This window comes from Phragmites australis, chromosome 5 (genome assembly GCF_958298935.1).
Source record: "Phragmites australis chromosome 5, lpPhrAust1.1, whole genome shotgun sequence".
In the NCBI taxonomy this organism is placed as follows: Eukaryota; Viridiplantae; Streptophyta; class Magnoliopsida; order Poales; family Poaceae; genus Phragmites; species Phragmites australis.
Window position 1 is genome coordinate 32,215,613 of NC_084925.1, and position 17,358 is coordinate 32,232,970.

The window sequence follows — 17,358 nt, forward strand, 5'->3', positions numbered from 1 at the left end:
CTGCAATGTATATCCTGGACGAGTAAAAGCAAACAGAGCGGTTGTAGTAACACTGGAAAGAAGAGTGTTTGGTTATGTGTATAGGTAGATACAGTGATCATACACATGCAGATGTAATGACTATGTTAAAGTGTTTAGTTGTCTGTATGAGCGGATACTGTGATCTTACATCTAAAACTAATAAGTGTGCTCGTTACAGTATTGTAGCAGATGCAATGTATTTACCGAGCTAGACTTCGTAGAGAAACTCCATTCAGACGTATCTATTAGACTAGACTCTAACAATATAATTACATCTGCAGATAAAAAAATAATACATATAAGACAATCAAACGACCTTCTCTGCATAAACATAGGCTCGAAATGGGCTAAAATTAGCTAAAATACCCTTATACATATAATCAAACAGACCCTCAGATGCAGATATAATCAAACGGCCACTGTTCTGTTGGGCAGAGAATCTTCACTTTTCCGCTGTTCGCGCGGCCCGCAGATGATCCTGGAATCACCGGTAGACTGGGCCCGGGCTGAGCAGTGAAGGCAATCAGTCTAGTTACACCCGAGGGCCCCACGCCTACGTGGCCGCAGAAGATCCCCCACCACTGCATGGTGGGCCCAGAGGACTGTCTGGCAGTACGGGACCTGTACGGACTGTAACAGACACATCACAGGCAACCGCAAAAAGCACACGGCACGAACGCTTGTCGAAGGCTCTGAAACTGAAGAGTCTAGTGACGCATCATATGGTGCCGAGTGGAGTAGGGATCGCTTTTCGATGTGCTTGCCGTTCAGCCAAAGCGTCTACACATCTACTCGATTTCTCGCTTGCCTTTTGCTACTACCACTCCTGCACTCCTGGCACCAATCGTTCTCACACCTGCTTTCGTTGTGGCGCCTGTGCAACTGCGCCACCAGAGAGATGCCTTTGGATGAAGAGCTTCGTGAGCACGGCGCAAATTCTCGCGGCGGGCATGGTCGGCCGCCGGTGAGTTGACAAGGCTAGAGATGCCAACATATCCGACGCTCTAGATGCGATACAAGTAGCGGGCGACTAGCGACCTTTATCCGATTCGATGGGAGGGACGCATATTGGTTGGACCACGAGGCACGGCAGCGCCGAAGGGAAAGGAAAAAAATGGGGAACGGAGACTGATGCGGCTACGTGGGCCGTCGGCGCTCGATCGATCTTGCTCGTGGTCCTGGATTCTCCCACGATCCCTGACGTGAACAAACGTGAATTCGCCCGTGTCCCGATTAATCCATCAGTGACTATCTTTTGTGTCCTCTTCAGACACGTCTCTGAGCTTACTCAAGGACACGTAAACGTACACGTATGTTGATTACTTCTGGAGACTTTGGACACGTGTTGGAGACGCATCAGTGACTCACCATACGTCCATGCTGTTCTGTTTTTCTTGTAGGGCTATCTTTTTTTTTTTTTTTGAGCATCTTGTAGGGCTATCTGGTCATGCTGTTGTGTTGTCCCCCTTTCCCGTTCGTTAGTTGGGGCGAGGCGTGCTAGAATACTTCTGCGTCGCGCGTGGGCTGCATGTGTGATCTGGGCTCAACTGACGTGACGGTTCGAGTTCGCACCAATCTCGATGCCCGGCGGGACGACAGGGCCTCATCACCTCGCGTGTGTTTTCCAGCGTGGCGGGCAACCCGACGCAAGACCGGCTTCCACGGCCCAACGAACGTTCGCCCATGCTAACGGTTGTTTGTTTCAGTGGAGATCTGAAAATCAGCCGTAGATTGTAGATAGTAAGAAGTTAGATGGTATAATTGGTAGAAGTTGATATAATTTTGATTGCTGAATTATTATAATATAAGAGTTGGATTATGATAAAAGTTTATTTGTTTTAGTTTACAGATTATAAATCACACTCCACAATTTTAAACTGAAACAAACAGGATTTAACAACCTTGTCGCTCGTGAGCATCCGCCCTAACAGCGCCGGCACGCAGGGGAAGTGGACCGTTGGCCCGTTAACGTGGAGGCGCACCCAAGACCACATCAATTTTTTAATAATATTATTTTCTTAGAAAATTATAAACATAATAGTCAAATTTATACAATTGTAAGAATAGATACCTGTCGGCATGTGAAGTACCAATTAGGGACATGTTGTCACTGTTTGGTAACGAACAGGCTATGTTAGCCTAAAAAAAAATCTACCATATTTACTAGAAAATCATGCTAGTAGGAGATCATAGATCGTTACCGCTCGACGCGCAATACAGCGAAAGAAGAGTTAGAGTAAACTGATCTAATGTCGTATACGTCAAACTCTTCGAGCAGATTCTCGATCAGATCCTCGACCAGCCCTGCATAGGTGGTCACGCTTCTCGACCAATTCCGAGCAGGTGGTCGTGCTCCTCAACCAACTCCGAGTAGGTAGTCGTGCTCCTCGACCAACTCCGAGCAGGTGGCGACCCGAACACATCGCGTTCAACTCGTGGAGAAGATCAGCGCCGCAATAGCAGCAACACCTCTACGGTATCCATATGTACTGGGCAGAAACGTTGAGCGCAGATGTGCTAGCATCGCACGCGTAGCTAGGGTTTTGGGAGATCATGTGGAAGGCTGCAGTTAAGGTTTCGGAGTGGCTTCACCCTTGCACGCCCTACCCACGCCTCTCCTTATATAGAGCTCGTCAATGAGCTCCCACGTTGGAAGCCCTTTAGAACTCTAACTTCTCATGGATCACAATCCAAATCAAAACCCGTATACAAATCCAATTCGCATGTTTTGTTCCAACCCATTAAGTGTGTCACCCGTTAGATTCATGTACAAATGGCTACGACTCGTAAACCTTTTCCAAACCAAAATCAATAGCGGTCCCTAGCAGGACATGTTGACTCCTGAGTATACATAAAAGATCATATCGGCTGAACCTTGATATATACATGCACCAATTCCTTCGCCTTACGATACCAGTCAAGCTCAAGGCGAGATATGTACCACCCTTGTGATAGCTCGACCATTCACTCGATCAAGTAGTGAATTCATCATGATTAACTCTTTAATCGTATTGGCATGATCATGCACTTTCTCAATTCAACTACCTCGAGGGGTCCAGAGATATCTTTCTCGTTATCAAGGAGGGGCAAATTCTATTTTGATCGCTCATACCCCACGACATGTTTCATGATAAATCCAAAAAATACCTTTACGACTACCCAGTTACGGAATAACGTTTAGCAGCCTCAAAATATGCCACTACACATTCTGGGAATCGATAACGATCTGAGGTCTAAGGATCCTGCAGGTACACTATTTGAGATAACAACTAATGACACATCATAAATAACAATCCCAGCAGTATCTCAAGGTAGATTTATCCAACATCATATTCTCTAATATAAATATTCACATTATTGATATAGTATCTCTATACCTATGATCCATGAAACATGATCATCAACCAATACATGTGCTGGTCTTATGTATTATCACAATGATATGCGATCAGGGATCGACTAAGAATAACATCATGATATAAACAAAGAGTTTTACGAACAAGTCAAATACTTGTCAATCAATATAAACGATAGTTATTCTTGGAATAACATATTATTCGATAGTACATGAACATAGACGTACGATACAATCATCTTTATGATTACCTCTAGGGCATATCACCTTCAGTCACTCTGCTTGCTGACTTCCTACGTGGCAGTAGACCTAGGGTCCTATCGGCACATGGAGTGTCAACAAGTGGTGGACTCGGCGAAAAGGGTGCCATGTATGCTATTTGTGGTGCGAAGGGACCTGTCAGCATTTCGCAATGCCGACAGGTGCCATGTTAGGCGTGTCGGTATACGGAGTACCGATAGGCCGATTTATACTCTTCGGCTGCCGATTCCTTCCTCTCCCACGCGTGGCTGTTGTTCTCTATATATACATGCTAATGTTGTTGTTACTTTCTGTATATGCCTTTATTTAAATTCCTTAAAATATATTAGGTTTGTCATCAGTACATATCTATGATAGAGTGTAAAATGTATCGAACATGTCACCATCGTTGTTACATTCCTTTATAGCCTAAGGTGGTTTCCACATTTTAATATTTTAATAATACAAGCGGTATTGTTTAGTGTCGACATATATACACTAACTCTTGCTCTGCACGTTCCTCATTAATTGATTATTCCTAAATTAATAAATAATATTATTAAAAAAATAAAAATTATTGAAATAACACCTGTCAGTACTTAGAATGCCAACAGGCCTGTCGGCAAAGCGAGTATCGACAGGCCGGTCGGCTCTCCCATTGGCCGAGAGCCATGTCGATGTGTACCCGGGGGCTTGTCATCACGTGGAGTGCTGACAATTTTTTTCGGCAGAACATGCGTGCCGACAGGATCCCACGCCCACTGTAACGTAGGAAGTCGGCATGTAGAGTATAGACTACTTATCGGTGCTCCACGTGCTGACATGTAACTACTCTTGCATTTTATAAATTTAGCTATTATTTTTACAATTTTACAATAAAATAATATTATTAAAAAAATTAGGCAACATCCTTCCTACCGTGGAGGGGACTGAATCCTTTAACTTCAGCCGTGTGAAGTCAGAGATACACACTAAGTTAGGGTGGACAGTATTTTGCAGTAGATTACTGTAGTATAGGTACTGTTTATCAGTAATGTAACACGATTTTACTGTTTATCAAATACTGTAGCCCAACGGTTCACTTTGAATCTTGAAGTCACCGACTTCCAGTCAGAGGATCTCAGTCCCCGCGGAGGAGCGGAGCGCGGGGAACGGCGCCGAAAAAGGCGGGAACCGACCACTCTAGCCGCGCAGCGCAGCGCGCGTAGCGTTCAACTGTTCAAGCTTCCGAGCGTGCGGGTGCGGCGAGCCTTGCTGCCTCGGTTCGACGCGGCCGCTTGCGCCGTGTGTCGTCCAAGGTTGGGAAAGGCTTTTGCGCTGGAGCAATTTTGGCCGTCGCGCACAAGAGGCCATGATTCGCCAAATACATCGGCTTGCATTTCCAGTCCTCCAACTTCCACGTACTGCTCCTTCCTTTCCAGTACGCTTGCCGTTGTTTCGTAACGTCATCTCTGGAGTCTGGACGGGCAGGGGGCAAAGGACTCCGTTGCTGAAATACCAGCAAGAAGTCTCACCAGGGAAGCTCGGAAAGTGGAGGAGGACCAAAGTGAGCATGAGAAGTATCCCAATGAAGAAATAAGACTGAAACTCGCTATCACATCGCACCTTTCCTAGAAAAGAAAACCCCCAATGCTTTTAGAAGTGAACAAGCTCAACCATTCCCATTGCTCTCCACTTGCACCTGATAGTTCCATCGGATTCCTTGATTATTACAATATTATTTCATACTGAAGCCCGTTACGCTCATGTGATATCAAACCGACGGCACTACCGATTACATACAAGGGGAGAACCAGACGGAAGGCCAAGAACAAAAAGGCTATCACGTTGGCTTGCTCAGAGGCTGCAAAATACGCCCAGGCAAATGTGGCCCGTTGAATCAAATGCACAAAATGGACATCTTCCACTTCCAACCGCGTCTTCACACTTTAGGTCGGATTGAACCAGGGGCCATTCCCATGGATTCCTGCGCCATTGGGAGCTATCTGGGATGTGGGGATCAACGAGGACGGCAGGCCAACTGCCATTGAAGGAGGCGAGGTGAATAATCCAGGGATATGTGCGAGGGAGGGGCCACCCAAGAGATGGCTGCTACCTTTCCTTTGCTGAATCGCATGGATCTGTCTTAAACTCTGCTCGTGGATGTTTGCAAGGGTCACAAGCTCATCCATCGACAAAGCTTCGACACCAACACCATACAGTGGAGCATGCCGAGCCATCTCGTCTTGGAGTGACGTTTCAAGTGTCCGAATGTATTGCTGAAAGATGATACATCAGTAAACATGATAGCTTAGCTGTGATGCAAATTCCAAAGTAAATAATAATAATATTAATAATAAATAAGCAGGACAAATGTGGTGAAATTGCTCATCGTTCCAAAGCTGCCAAGTTCTATAAGCAGCGCTGCCAGCGCATAGTAGCTGAAAGAACATGTACATCTCAGGCAGTAATGATATAGCTGAAGGAACATGTACATCACATACCGAAACAAGCAAGTTCCTGATTTCAAATCCACCATAGAAATTTACAAGTTCACAATTTCCTAATCAGTTTCTCTCCACGGAATTATGCTGAGCCTTTAATTAGATCAATTGATAATAATGCACGATTTGTTTTCAGAAACATCTTTGAACTACCCATTTAAAAACCGATGTGCAAAACACAGGTAAGATTGCTTTTACATATATCAAATAGTTCATGGGCAAATCCCTCCAAACATATGATGCCCTTGACTACTATATTTTCAGGGCAAAATTAAAAATATCCTATGGAAATAATTGCCATTTTTTAGTTAGGCATCAGAGAATAATTAGTATAGGTACACGTATAGGACAAACAGTTATTGTGAAAACATAAAAAAATAGCAAGGTGGAAAACCTGGCAAACTTGTAGTTTTGACTCCATCCCATCAATGTATGCTTCACAACGACCAATTTGCTCTTCTTTTTCCTTTTTTTCTCCCTCAGTTTGCCCAACTGTCTGTGTCAGCCTTCTCACTTCATTCTCAAGTGATTTTCGAATCTCTTCACGAGTCTGTGTTTCAGCTGCATAACGTTTTAATTCATCGTCGAACCTTTTCCTTGAAGCTTCAGCATTCTTCAGCCATTCTGCTAATGTATTTTTCTCCTTTGTCATTTTCTGACCACATAAAAACATTAATCATTTGTAAATGTATAGCATTGATCCAGTTGATATATCATTGAAATGTAAACAGTTAAAATGAAGCTACCGATAATATCACGTGATGATATTATCATTATAATTGTCGTTTGTAAAGGAAGTCAAAATTGCTTCATATAAGTTCATATAATATCTACAGTTGGTAAGAGTAGCTTCTAGTGACATAAATCAACAAACCTCTGACATAAATCAACAAACCTCTAGAACAAATCAGTAAAATGGCCCCTGCCACATTATGTACATACACCAATGCATTCCATAGAAGAATTCAACATAAATTGTGATTCTTAGAGAAAGGCAAAAATCCACAGCCAAGCAGTATGCGACCACTAACCATCGCCAATTTAGAAGATCGGTCAATTGACCTTACAAAGGCGTGTCTGTACTCTGAAGGAAACAACAATACTAGTAGATCCCATGGCACACATTTTCAGAGACTTTAAGAGAAAGGTAAAAACCAAGGATTCCAACAAATGATGCATCAGCGCTAGCACATGAAATAGGATAATTACGGACACCAATCAAATCACCATTGATACTCTCAACATGAACCAAAATCCTAGAGGAGCTCGCATACAAAAGGTAGAACTACTACCAACTGCCTTCACCATGGTGTGTACAAGAAATCATGCATTCATAGTGATTAATCATCTCATTGATGGTTTTATGGACACAATTACCTCAGGTATCTTTGTAAAACAGATGATCAATGTGATCAAAAGGAGCTACTTAAAGCGAATGATGAATCATTTTCAAGATATGCATCTTTATGATATCAGACACATACTTGCGACAATTTATGTAGGAGTGATAAATTACAAAACCACATTGTGAAAAAATGCTGAACCCCAGCCAAGATAGGGGAACTGGCTGGTTCCTGGTGGTTCTCCGGTTGGATTTTCTCCCCCTAAATCCCACCCCACCGCAAAACCCACACTCACACGCACTCACATTTTCTTTTCTTTTTTTGTTTATCAATTTTCCTTACACTCAGCAATGCATTTCCATTGAACATAACTTTAGATAACTAAAAATGGACTGCTAAAATGCATGTCCTAGCCAGGAACAAACGAAATCATATTAAAATTACATAAATTTTTTTAAAAAAAGGAGGATGGCTGAGCATCAGCCAGCTAAGGGTGATTTTCCAACCCTGTTTGTGGCAACTTCAGAGCACAGGTGGTAAGTAACTGACTAACTGTTAGATAGATATATATTGCTCTGTGTAATAGCCCCAGAGTATAAGGGGTTCTTTGTATATTTTCACACGTACATGTGTATATAATGGCCTAGGGCCTCCTAGGAATACAAGCTGCTATTCTTAACAGTAACCAACTATAAGTAACAGCTGTAAGTCTATAATTTTTTTAAAACAGCAATAGCATTTTTATCCTACAGCTTAACCTCATAAGGCATAAACTTCGAATATTAGATATAGAAACTCAAGGTCAAGGTGTATAGACTTATTTAGAATAACTGAACAGCACATATCTACAGTATCAAACAACACTGGTAACCAAAAAAAGTATCGAGCAACGACATAAGACGTACTTCCGGTATCGATCCAATAACATATGGTCCCAGAATTGGTATCATAATCAAGTTATTACTTGATGACAAGAAACATCACAGATGAACAGTTTCTTTCGATCAGCATAAACACAATTCGACACACAAGTATTGTGTAGGGTTACTATAACTCCTACCTTTAGTTCTTCACGTTTGCGTGCTTTCACCATCGAGAGTTGTGTCTCTGCATCATTAAGACGATCATGGAGATTATTTTTATCAGCAGAGAGCTTTGCAGTTTGCTCATCTTTCTCTGATCGCACCCATTCCAATTGATTCTCAATCTCCAGCATCTGATCAGACAGTGTCTTCTTCTCACGAGTAAAACGATCCCTCTCAGCTTTTAGCTCAGACTACAATGATGAGAAATCAACAAATGTTAGGATAACAAAACAAACAGGAACAACAGGGTTAACAACTGGGTCGCAACAAAGAAATACCCTTAGACGGCCAATAGTTGTCTCCGATTCAGTTATTCGTTGGTTTAATGCAACCTTTTCGTTGGTGAAGTTAGTTTGTTCCATTTCCATGTCCTCTCGCAAACGAACATTTTCATCTTCAGTAGCACATATTTGGTGCCAAAGATTTGCACGGTCAGCCTGAGCAACTTCAGCAACCTCGCGTATCATGTTTAAAATAGGTCTTGTGATCCCATACTCCTTAACAAGAAATACCAGGACATCCATATCTATGTCAACTGCTCGGCAGTTATCTGACGTATTTGTTGCTCGTTCAACAAGGCCCTTCAGAATTCTATATCTATAATGATCCTCAGCATAGATCTTAAACATGATAGCATAAAGCATCCGCACTAAGTCTTGAACCTTCGTTTTTGTAGATAGAGATAATACCTCGCCAAGTGCAAGGACTGAAGTGAAATCATTTTCTTGAACAGACAAAGGTTCAAACTGCCCATCTAACAAAACTTGTTTGTCCTGTGAATCATTCACGACAGACCCAGACTTTAAACATGACATGTGTGAATGTCTTCTTTCCAGCACCATGGCTACTAATTGTAGACCAAAGGCCCCTCGCAATAAAGCCCTCTCGAAAATCTGTGTGGCTTCAACAAACAATCCAGGTATTGATAACATTTCTATCAGTACAAATACATCTGATAGATGATTTCTTCCATGCACAGTTTGCTCTTCCCAGGAATACATCCCTTCAGCTGAAAGCCCATTTGTTGTACAACAAATACTACAAGATGATGATAGGCAATTGTTTTCAGGCTCACAATCAGAATCAATATCCTTCAATATAGCTTCGGCTACATCTGGCTGGCTTTGAATTGTTTTAGACAGAAAGTCAAGCACGCAATGTGGAACTTCAGTTCCCAGGCCTTTCAATCTCCATCGAACATCTCTAACCTTTGGAAAACAAAAACAAAGCAGTCACTAATATGAAAACTGAGAAGATTCTGAACAAATAGGAAAGTCAAGAAGCATGAATGGTAAACATACCGCTTGACAAAGATGCTGGAACTGAGATGCTACCTTGAGAACATAAGTAATGGCAGCTACAAGAGGCTCATCATTTGAGTCAGACAACAATTCAAGTGCATGAACAGATGCTCGTTGCCAGATATCACTTTCAAATTCTAACTCAGCAAGGGCACCAAAAACCTGCAATGGTTAAAATAAAAACAGAATCATATCAGGTATCAGTTATTCACCTGTATGTTTACTGAACATCTAGAGCTATCCACCAATACAATCATATTTGTCAAACTCACAACACAGTAGAAAAAAGCAGACACGCCAGTTACTCATTCCAAAAAATAGTGGAAATGATATGTTTTCACGCAATGAAATCAGCCAAAAACATAACAATAGTCTAAGAAGGCAAACTTACTGGTAATCTCAATGAAGGCTCTGCATCTGGCTTTTGAAGATGATCTAACAGTGCACAAGCCGTGAGGGAGTGTTCTGAACCATCAACCAACTTTGGTACGAGGGCAATCAAATCTGGCTGGAGCTGTTTTGGAGCTTTCTCCAGGACAAGTGCAATTTTCTGGACAGCCTGAGGCCGTCTTCTTGGTTCAGGGCATCCATGTGGGACAGCGTTGTCCAGTGCTCTCAATGAATTAAGAATCAATCCTAACAGTTCCTCTGATTGCTCTGGCCATTTTAACTAGAAATAAGAATTGGCAAGATAACACATCAATAATGAAAATGTGATGATAAGGTTAAAAAATATAAGAAATCTCAAATCATACCCTGGAAGCCTGCTCAGAGCCTTCATCTGCTGCCAAATCAGCAGCAGATGTTTCTGGAGGACAACATGAACGTTCTAGAATATTTGGAGTAATCTTATTTGTAGCCAAATCTGCCTCTCGTATTGCAGGACTATCTCGAATATCATCACTATTAGGTTCCGCCCTCTCATACACATTACTGCATGCGCATTCTGTTAGTTCACCTTCAACGCTAAGCTCTGGTGGAGAGCTAGCTCCATTTGAATCAGGAGTTTTAGTACTTGCTGAGGAACCATATGTTGATCTTTCTTCTGAAGGTTGGCAGCACTCAACCATTATATCTAGAAGCAAATCTATGATAGCCTGCTTCAAGGCACTAACCCCCATCAACAAACTAATGAGACTTGTAGAGTTCGAATCACACTTTGAAACATCTTTCTTTCCACCATTCTTGGTGGATACTTTGGTTGGAAGAAGCATACGCTTAACTTTTGCTGGATTATCCAGATAAACACGCAGGCCAGTAAGGAACCCAGCAATCGCACTAGCATCCGTTAGAATTTTTTCTCTTAATGTAACCTGCGGTTGAGTATAGTTATCTCCGTATGTAAGAGAAAATCCAGCTCTGGAGAGGAGGTTCCGGAACATATCTTCCTCATCGCCACTCATACCTTCGCTATCTTCAGAATCAATTAGTTCATAAGGATCTGTTGACAATTCATCCTGGTCATCATCTGAAGCAAAGACCTGCTAGACAAGTTATTATAAGCCCAATACAAGAGAACTGTCTACTATATGAACACATCTGGTTATCAGTTCTGAAAATGTGCCGTGAACACAACAGGCTTTGCTGTCAGAGTATAACACAGGAAGGACCATAACACGTGTACAACAGCAACTTACATACATATATCATACTATCACCCATAACATCCTTTGAAGATCAGAAAACTAAAGTCTATTTACTCAACAACGATTAACTAATCCAGCAGATATTGGTATCTTCCGAATAAAATCTCATTAACAGTCATAGGACATCTCATTGCTTTGAGTAAACTAGCAGATAAATGCAGGCATTGATGCAATAGTTAACAAGGCATGTTACCTATGGGCCATAGTTAGGCCACCACAAAAGCAAAGTCCTCAGTAGCAAGAACAAACTGTAATTAAAACATTAAACAAGAGGGACAAGAAATGCCTGCTTCAACATAGATGGCTACCATCTGCAGAATTTCATCAAACATTGCAATTCGTTCATGCAGAATATTCCCATGCTTAAACAATTTATATGAGTTCATAGGACTCTTAAAATTGACAAAATCGGTATCTTAAACTGCAATCTGATCAGTACACAGTTTGCTATGCTTAATTATAGTAAAAATTACAGTTCTTTTCATTGGCATATGTTGTAGCAAACCAACAAATTCTAACAGTCTCATCAAACTTCCCTCCACCGATGCATTACAAGAACAAATAGACAAGTCAAGAATAAAAAGTGGATCAAACCTCACCTCAAGATCAGAGAAATCAAACCATGGGCAACAGTCTATGATTTCACAAACAAAAACAACAGTGTCTCGGACAAGAAAGCCAGCATCAGTATCCAGCATGTCTGAAACCTTCATAAACTGGAGAACTGAATTGTTCCATGTTTTCGTGCAGATTGAAGATTCCTTGCACACAGTTTTTGCAGAATTCTTCTGGTTAATTATAGCCATCTTATAGTGTACCCAAAAGTTCTTATCAGGATCACACCCAGATGACTGATCACTCTCCAGGTATAGGCAGATTGTATCGAACGACTCATATACACCTGCAAGTTGTGGTGAGGTAAACACAAAGTATGAATTTGGTACAACTGTAGAAGACACGAAAGTAAATAAACGTCATCTACCTATCCGCAGCTCACAACCCCCAGCCTGAAAAAATTTACTAAAAATCTTTCTGGTCTCCATAATCTCCTTGAAGGGCAAGAAATTTTCCACTTTCCATGTAAACGACAATCGTTTTGGCAAAGCTTCAATCTGACATCCAGAACTTGAACTGCATATTTCAGAAACTTCATCACTAAGCTCTTGCATAGCTGCGGTTTCCTTCAGAAAGAGAACCTCTGCAGAAAACACAACAGTATCCTGTACAAGAAAACCTGCATCCTGGTCAAAGAGGCTAGTTAATGTTACAAATTCGCGCCAGCCCCAATCCTTTGCTGACTTAGAGTAACGATTCTGAGACTCTTTCATGATCGACTTCTCCTCCACTCTCTGGTTGATGACAGAGAGACGATGGCTCACAAAGCAGCTCCATTCACTGGTTGTATTTCGGGGATCTGTCACTTCCAGAAACACTGATAGGTGGCATGGCGGTTGAGACTGCCCTGGTTACAGCAACATAAACAAAACCAACAGAAAGAATCAATACCGACATTCTAAGAATTCCCAGATATGCAACATTAACAAGTAATCATACTCAAAGGCTACTAAAAAAGAAACTGGCCATAGCTTGTTTGCTGTGAAACCAATTTAAACTTCAGACAGACTAAAATGTTGGGGGCTGCCAACAGTGTTATTAAAATTCAGTAGAAATGTTACTCAGAAACAGCAGTCACTGTCTCACTGCACCAAACCAAACTACATACTTAGTTTACAAAAGTGATTTCGATATTGAGGGAAGGAACCCCAGGAAGTCCCAAGTCGCAACTGCATTTGCAAACTACATGTCCTACTTGAAAAGCAGAATTTAAGATTACTTCGCTAGTAGTCATATCTCTAGGACCAGCTCACAGCATATATTGACTCTGCCTCATGACCTTGAGCGAAACAGGCAATTTTGCAAAACTAAAAGAAAAAACAACATTTCACTGTGTTACTCTATGGCTGCAGCTTCTTGGGGAAAAAGTGGATGGCACTTGTCAGTGGCATCCATTGGTATTATGTTGCATGAATAAGCACTTTATTAGCAGGGATCGTAGATGGCCGAAATGAGAAATGGACATTATATATTGTCTTGGAAGAGGTAAAAGTAATTAAGATAACAAGTATGCCTGTCATCCACAAATCCAGTCGCCCTGGTCTTGTGGACAGCTCAGATGAGAGCAATGGTTATAGGCCCCACCTAAGGGGAACTGACAGAATTTGTGCAAGAAGCCAAGAAGAAAAATGATTGACTGTAGTATTCCGATGGATTTCATTCTACAAAGGATTGACGAAATTCGAGCCAGTTGTCATCTTAGGGGATAATTGACAGAATTTGTGCACCAAAAAGATCATCTGTAATGTTGCATTTATATCAATGGATTTCCTTTTCTAAAAAGGAATGATGAAATTATTGCTAATGTATTAATTGATTACTTGATTGGTACGCTAACTATTAGCTATTGTTTCTAAATACAAACTACAAGTATTGATTTTGATGAAGCTCAATTTATTCCGAACAAATGGCAAAACTATATATGTGCAATTGGTAACTTCATTTGTCTGGATTTCACCCTTCCCATTCCCAAATCCGAATTTAATCAAGCACGCCTGACACTTGATTCCCATTTTTTTTACCATTTAAGTATGTAAACGATATGTGCACATCATTCAGGTGTGCACATGCCTAGTTGCCTACTGCTTTTTACCAAATTTCACTTTCTATAAGCAATTTAGTGTATATCAGAACAAAATCCATCAAGTTGATTTCGAAGCTATCAAATGAATCTGGAGAAATGTGTGCGCTAATGCTTACCCCGTGGATAAACAATAAGACGGCAATCCCGATTCCCAACTTGAAACCGCCTGCTTTTGATACACAGACCCGTGATTTTGCGCTTCTTGAGAAGCTCCTTGAGTCTTGTGAAGCTCTCGATCCTCCACACAAACTTCCCAAAGTGTCCATCCGACTTTCTAGCCCCAGCACGCCCACCACCAGCACTACCTATTCCAACAACCATCGGCAAGCTACGGGTGAATGAGTTTGACTCCTTTATCACATGCACTGAGGCACTAAACATCACAGCTCCATCAACCAGGTATCCACTATCAGCAGCTAAAAACTCATCCATCTTGATGTAATCCCCCCACCCAAGGCTGGCATTGTCTGCGCTGAACCGACCATATGAGTCCTTGTGGATGTGGCTCCCACCAGACCTCTGATTAAGGATCGAAATGCGGAAAAGACACCAGCACCCACGATCGCCATCTGGCACGCCATTCCCTGCACCACTTGACGCCAATGCCGATGCTGATGATCCAGACGCTGCCTGCACCACGGGCTCCTTGCTTTCCAGACAAACTGACAAATGGTCTGCACCAGCGACATTACTCTGGTAGACACTAATCCGAAGCCCGCAGTCACTCCCGCCAGCAGAGGCGGCAGCAGGGAAGAATGCAGGGCTCATGATCTTCTGTGTGCGGATCATCTCCCTGAAGAGGCCAAAATTGAGCACCTTCCAGGTGAAGCGACTGTCGGGATCGAAGAAGGAGGCGACCTCCGAGAGAACCGATATGTCGGCAGCAATGACGAGTGCGTCGTGGGGCTGGAAGAGGAAGGCGGCGGCGGAGGAGGGCGTGAAGTCGCACCAGCCGTGGGAGCGCTTCTTCGACGAGAAGCGGTGCCAGGAATCGCGCCCCAGCGACTTGGCGGGATCGGTGGGGTGAACGACGGAGAGGCGGTAGCTGAGGAAGCAGTCCCATTTGGAGGAGGTGGTGGTGGTGGAAGACGACGACGACGACGACACCGGGGTTTTGGGGTCGAGGACCTGGAGGTAGAGGGAGAGGTACCCCGGCAGCGCCTGCGAGTCGCCGCGAGGGTAGAGGAGGAGGCGGCAGTCGAAGCCGCCGACCTCGAAGTAGCGGGTGTAGAAGGTGCGGGCGCGGGTGCGGGGGAAGTCCGGCAGGGTCCATCGGCAGGAGGCGGAGGCGTCCCCGCGGCGCTCGACGGAGAATGTCGCCGAGGCAGATTCGGACTGGGAAGGGGAAGGGTCATCGGTCGTGACCGCCGCGGCGGCGGCGGCGGGAGTGGTGGGCTTCATGGATTGGGGATTTTTTGGTTTTATTTTTTTAATGTTTTCCTCTCTTTTTTTCCTTGGTCTTGGGGAGGCAGGAGCAAGGCTTGGTAGGGAGGCGAGGAGGGTATTGCCAGTTTGTTTCCCACTGCTATTGCATGGATGATTTTTTTTTCCCCCTCCCTTCCATTTCTTTATTCTTGTTAATCAATAATGCGACCTATATCGGTATGGAACGTCTGGTTTGCTGAACTTACTGCTCACAAATTTTTCCCTCAAATGAATCTGGAAAATAAAGAATTTAATGCGGCCTATTGTCGTGAGAAACACTTGGTTGTAAGTTGAAAAGTTTGGAAAAATAAGAGTTTTGCTTAGCCCTAATGTCAATCAATTAAAACAAGGGGTGGCCCCTAGCCTGGCTGAGTGGTTGGGGCTAGCCTCTTACAGGCCTCCGTTACCTGTGAAAAGTGTGTGTTAGTTGTTGGATTAGTGACTTACGATGATAGCTGAATATTATTTTTTTAACGTAGTTTATTTAGATATTGCAACTTTTGATAAAAAGATAGATATAATTTCATTATAAGTCAGTGAACAATTTCAAAGTCACTTTGTGGTAAAGTTATCGAATTACTCACCAATTTTGGGACCTGCTTTTGTACAAACAAGAAATCAATAAAAACAGTACAATTAATTTAAAGTTAGGTTCTAAAGCACGTTTCGTTGTATAGTCACTACGTCAAAAAGGTGGTTCTATCCAACTTTTGTCGTGATTCACACTCGGACTTTCAACACATTCACGTGGTTCATCATCAACATTTTTTTTTTGCCAGGTGTGACATATTGGTAAACCTGTTGAGCTAAATAGGTCCTAGATGGTCATCAAAGAAATGTTGTGCACAATTGCCATTTGTTATAGAAAGGACCTTTGCAAATGGGAAGTAAATAAATATGTCACATCCTAATTAACAAATGGTAACCTTTACTAACACGACGATATCGCGGGCTATACCTAGGTTGCCTTGAACTAACATCCCGTGTGACCAAGCCAAATTAATAGAGCTATGTTTTTACTAGGAAAATGTTTGCAGCCATGGAATAATTTTTTACACAATGGTGTGTGCATTCAAAATCCAATCAATTGATATTTCTCTCGACAACAAAAAAAATCCATGATAAAGTGCTCATTGCCTCAATGTTTGATGAATCTAGGAGTGACACTTTGATAGACTTGTGCAAAACCATAAATATTGAGTCAAAAACAATTAATCTGTGTGAGCCTTGGTATATCTCTTTATTACTTTAATTTGAGTATAAATACATGCAACAATGTCCCCACCGAAACTCTTTTTAACCTAATCGGGCGAAAATGACACCAAAACCATTTCGAAATGAATGACCTTTTTGTTGGTTGGACTTAATATCTTATATCTGACAGCATTTTTCATTTAGTAAGGCAAAGGGAGGAGATGACAAGACATTAGAACCCCAATATGAAAACAAGCATAACCAAAAGTTAGAAAGTAAAGGTGTGTTAGTTGTGATCTCATTCTGGTTCTAACTAACTTATTGAGTCTAAAAGATCACATCGTGTCATGATCGATGGCCTAACCAACCTAATTAGTTACGGTCCTATCCTCTAGTGCCATACAAAATTTGAGGGGGGTTGTGGGCTAGGTCCTCTCTTGTCCATGCTCACAGAACCCTCATACATGTCCCGATCACAATTAGTGGTGCTCAGGGGGTCAAAGACTGTCACCGATCCGCCTACAATACCAACTCATCACCGTCAATCCTCTCAGCACTCATCGACAA

General features: G+C 42.4%; 1 protein-coding gene across 3 annotated transcripts; it reads right to left on the reverse strand.

The window, feature by feature from the left end:
• Positions 1-5,249: 5,249 nt before the first annotated feature.
• LOC133919293 (uncharacterized) lies at positions 5,250-15,679 on the reverse strand. Of its 3 annotated transcripts, none has more exons than XM_062363657.1 (10): positions 14,289-15,674; positions 12,457-12,936; positions 12,074-12,375; positions 10,584-11,309; positions 10,220-10,498; positions 9,862-9,990; positions 8,806-9,735; positions 8,503-8,718; positions 6,494-6,754; positions 5,250-5,874 (listed from the first exon to the last, which is right to left on the reverse strand). In XM_062363657.1, exons 1-10 carry the CDS (start codon positions 15,571-15,573, stop codon positions 5,545-5,547), a joined length of 4,938 nt encoding a protein of 1,645 aa, XP_062219641.1. In that variant the 5' UTR covers positions 15,574-15,674; the 3' UTR covers positions 5,250-5,544. The 3 variants fall into 3 exon arrangements, with proteins under 3 accessions (XP_062219641.1, XP_062219640.1, XP_062219642.1); XM_062363656.1 differs by having other exon boundaries at positions 9,829-9,990; positions 14,289-15,673; XM_062363658.1 differs by lacking the exons at positions 5,250-5,874; positions 6,494-6,754; positions 8,503-8,718; positions 8,806-9,735; positions 9,862-9,990 and having other exon boundaries at positions 10,308-10,485; positions 14,289-15,679.
• Positions 15,680-17,358: the final 1,679 nt, after the last annotated feature.

Bases quoted from the DNA above. Each gene is read 5' to 3' on its own strand.
- LOC133919293 (XM_062363656.1), bottom strand. From the start codon at position 15,573: ATGAAGCCCACCACTCCCGCCGCCGCCGCCGCGGCGGTCACGACCGAT. The intron at 12,937-14,288 runs GTAAGCATTAGC...TGCTGTAACCAG, and splicing joins TCTTATTGTTTATCCACGGG to GGCAGTCTCAACCGCCATGC. The intron at 9,736-9,828 runs GTATGTTTACCA...TGTTTTCCAAAG, and splicing joins TCCAGCATCTTTGTCAAGCG to GTTAGAGATGTTCGATGGAG.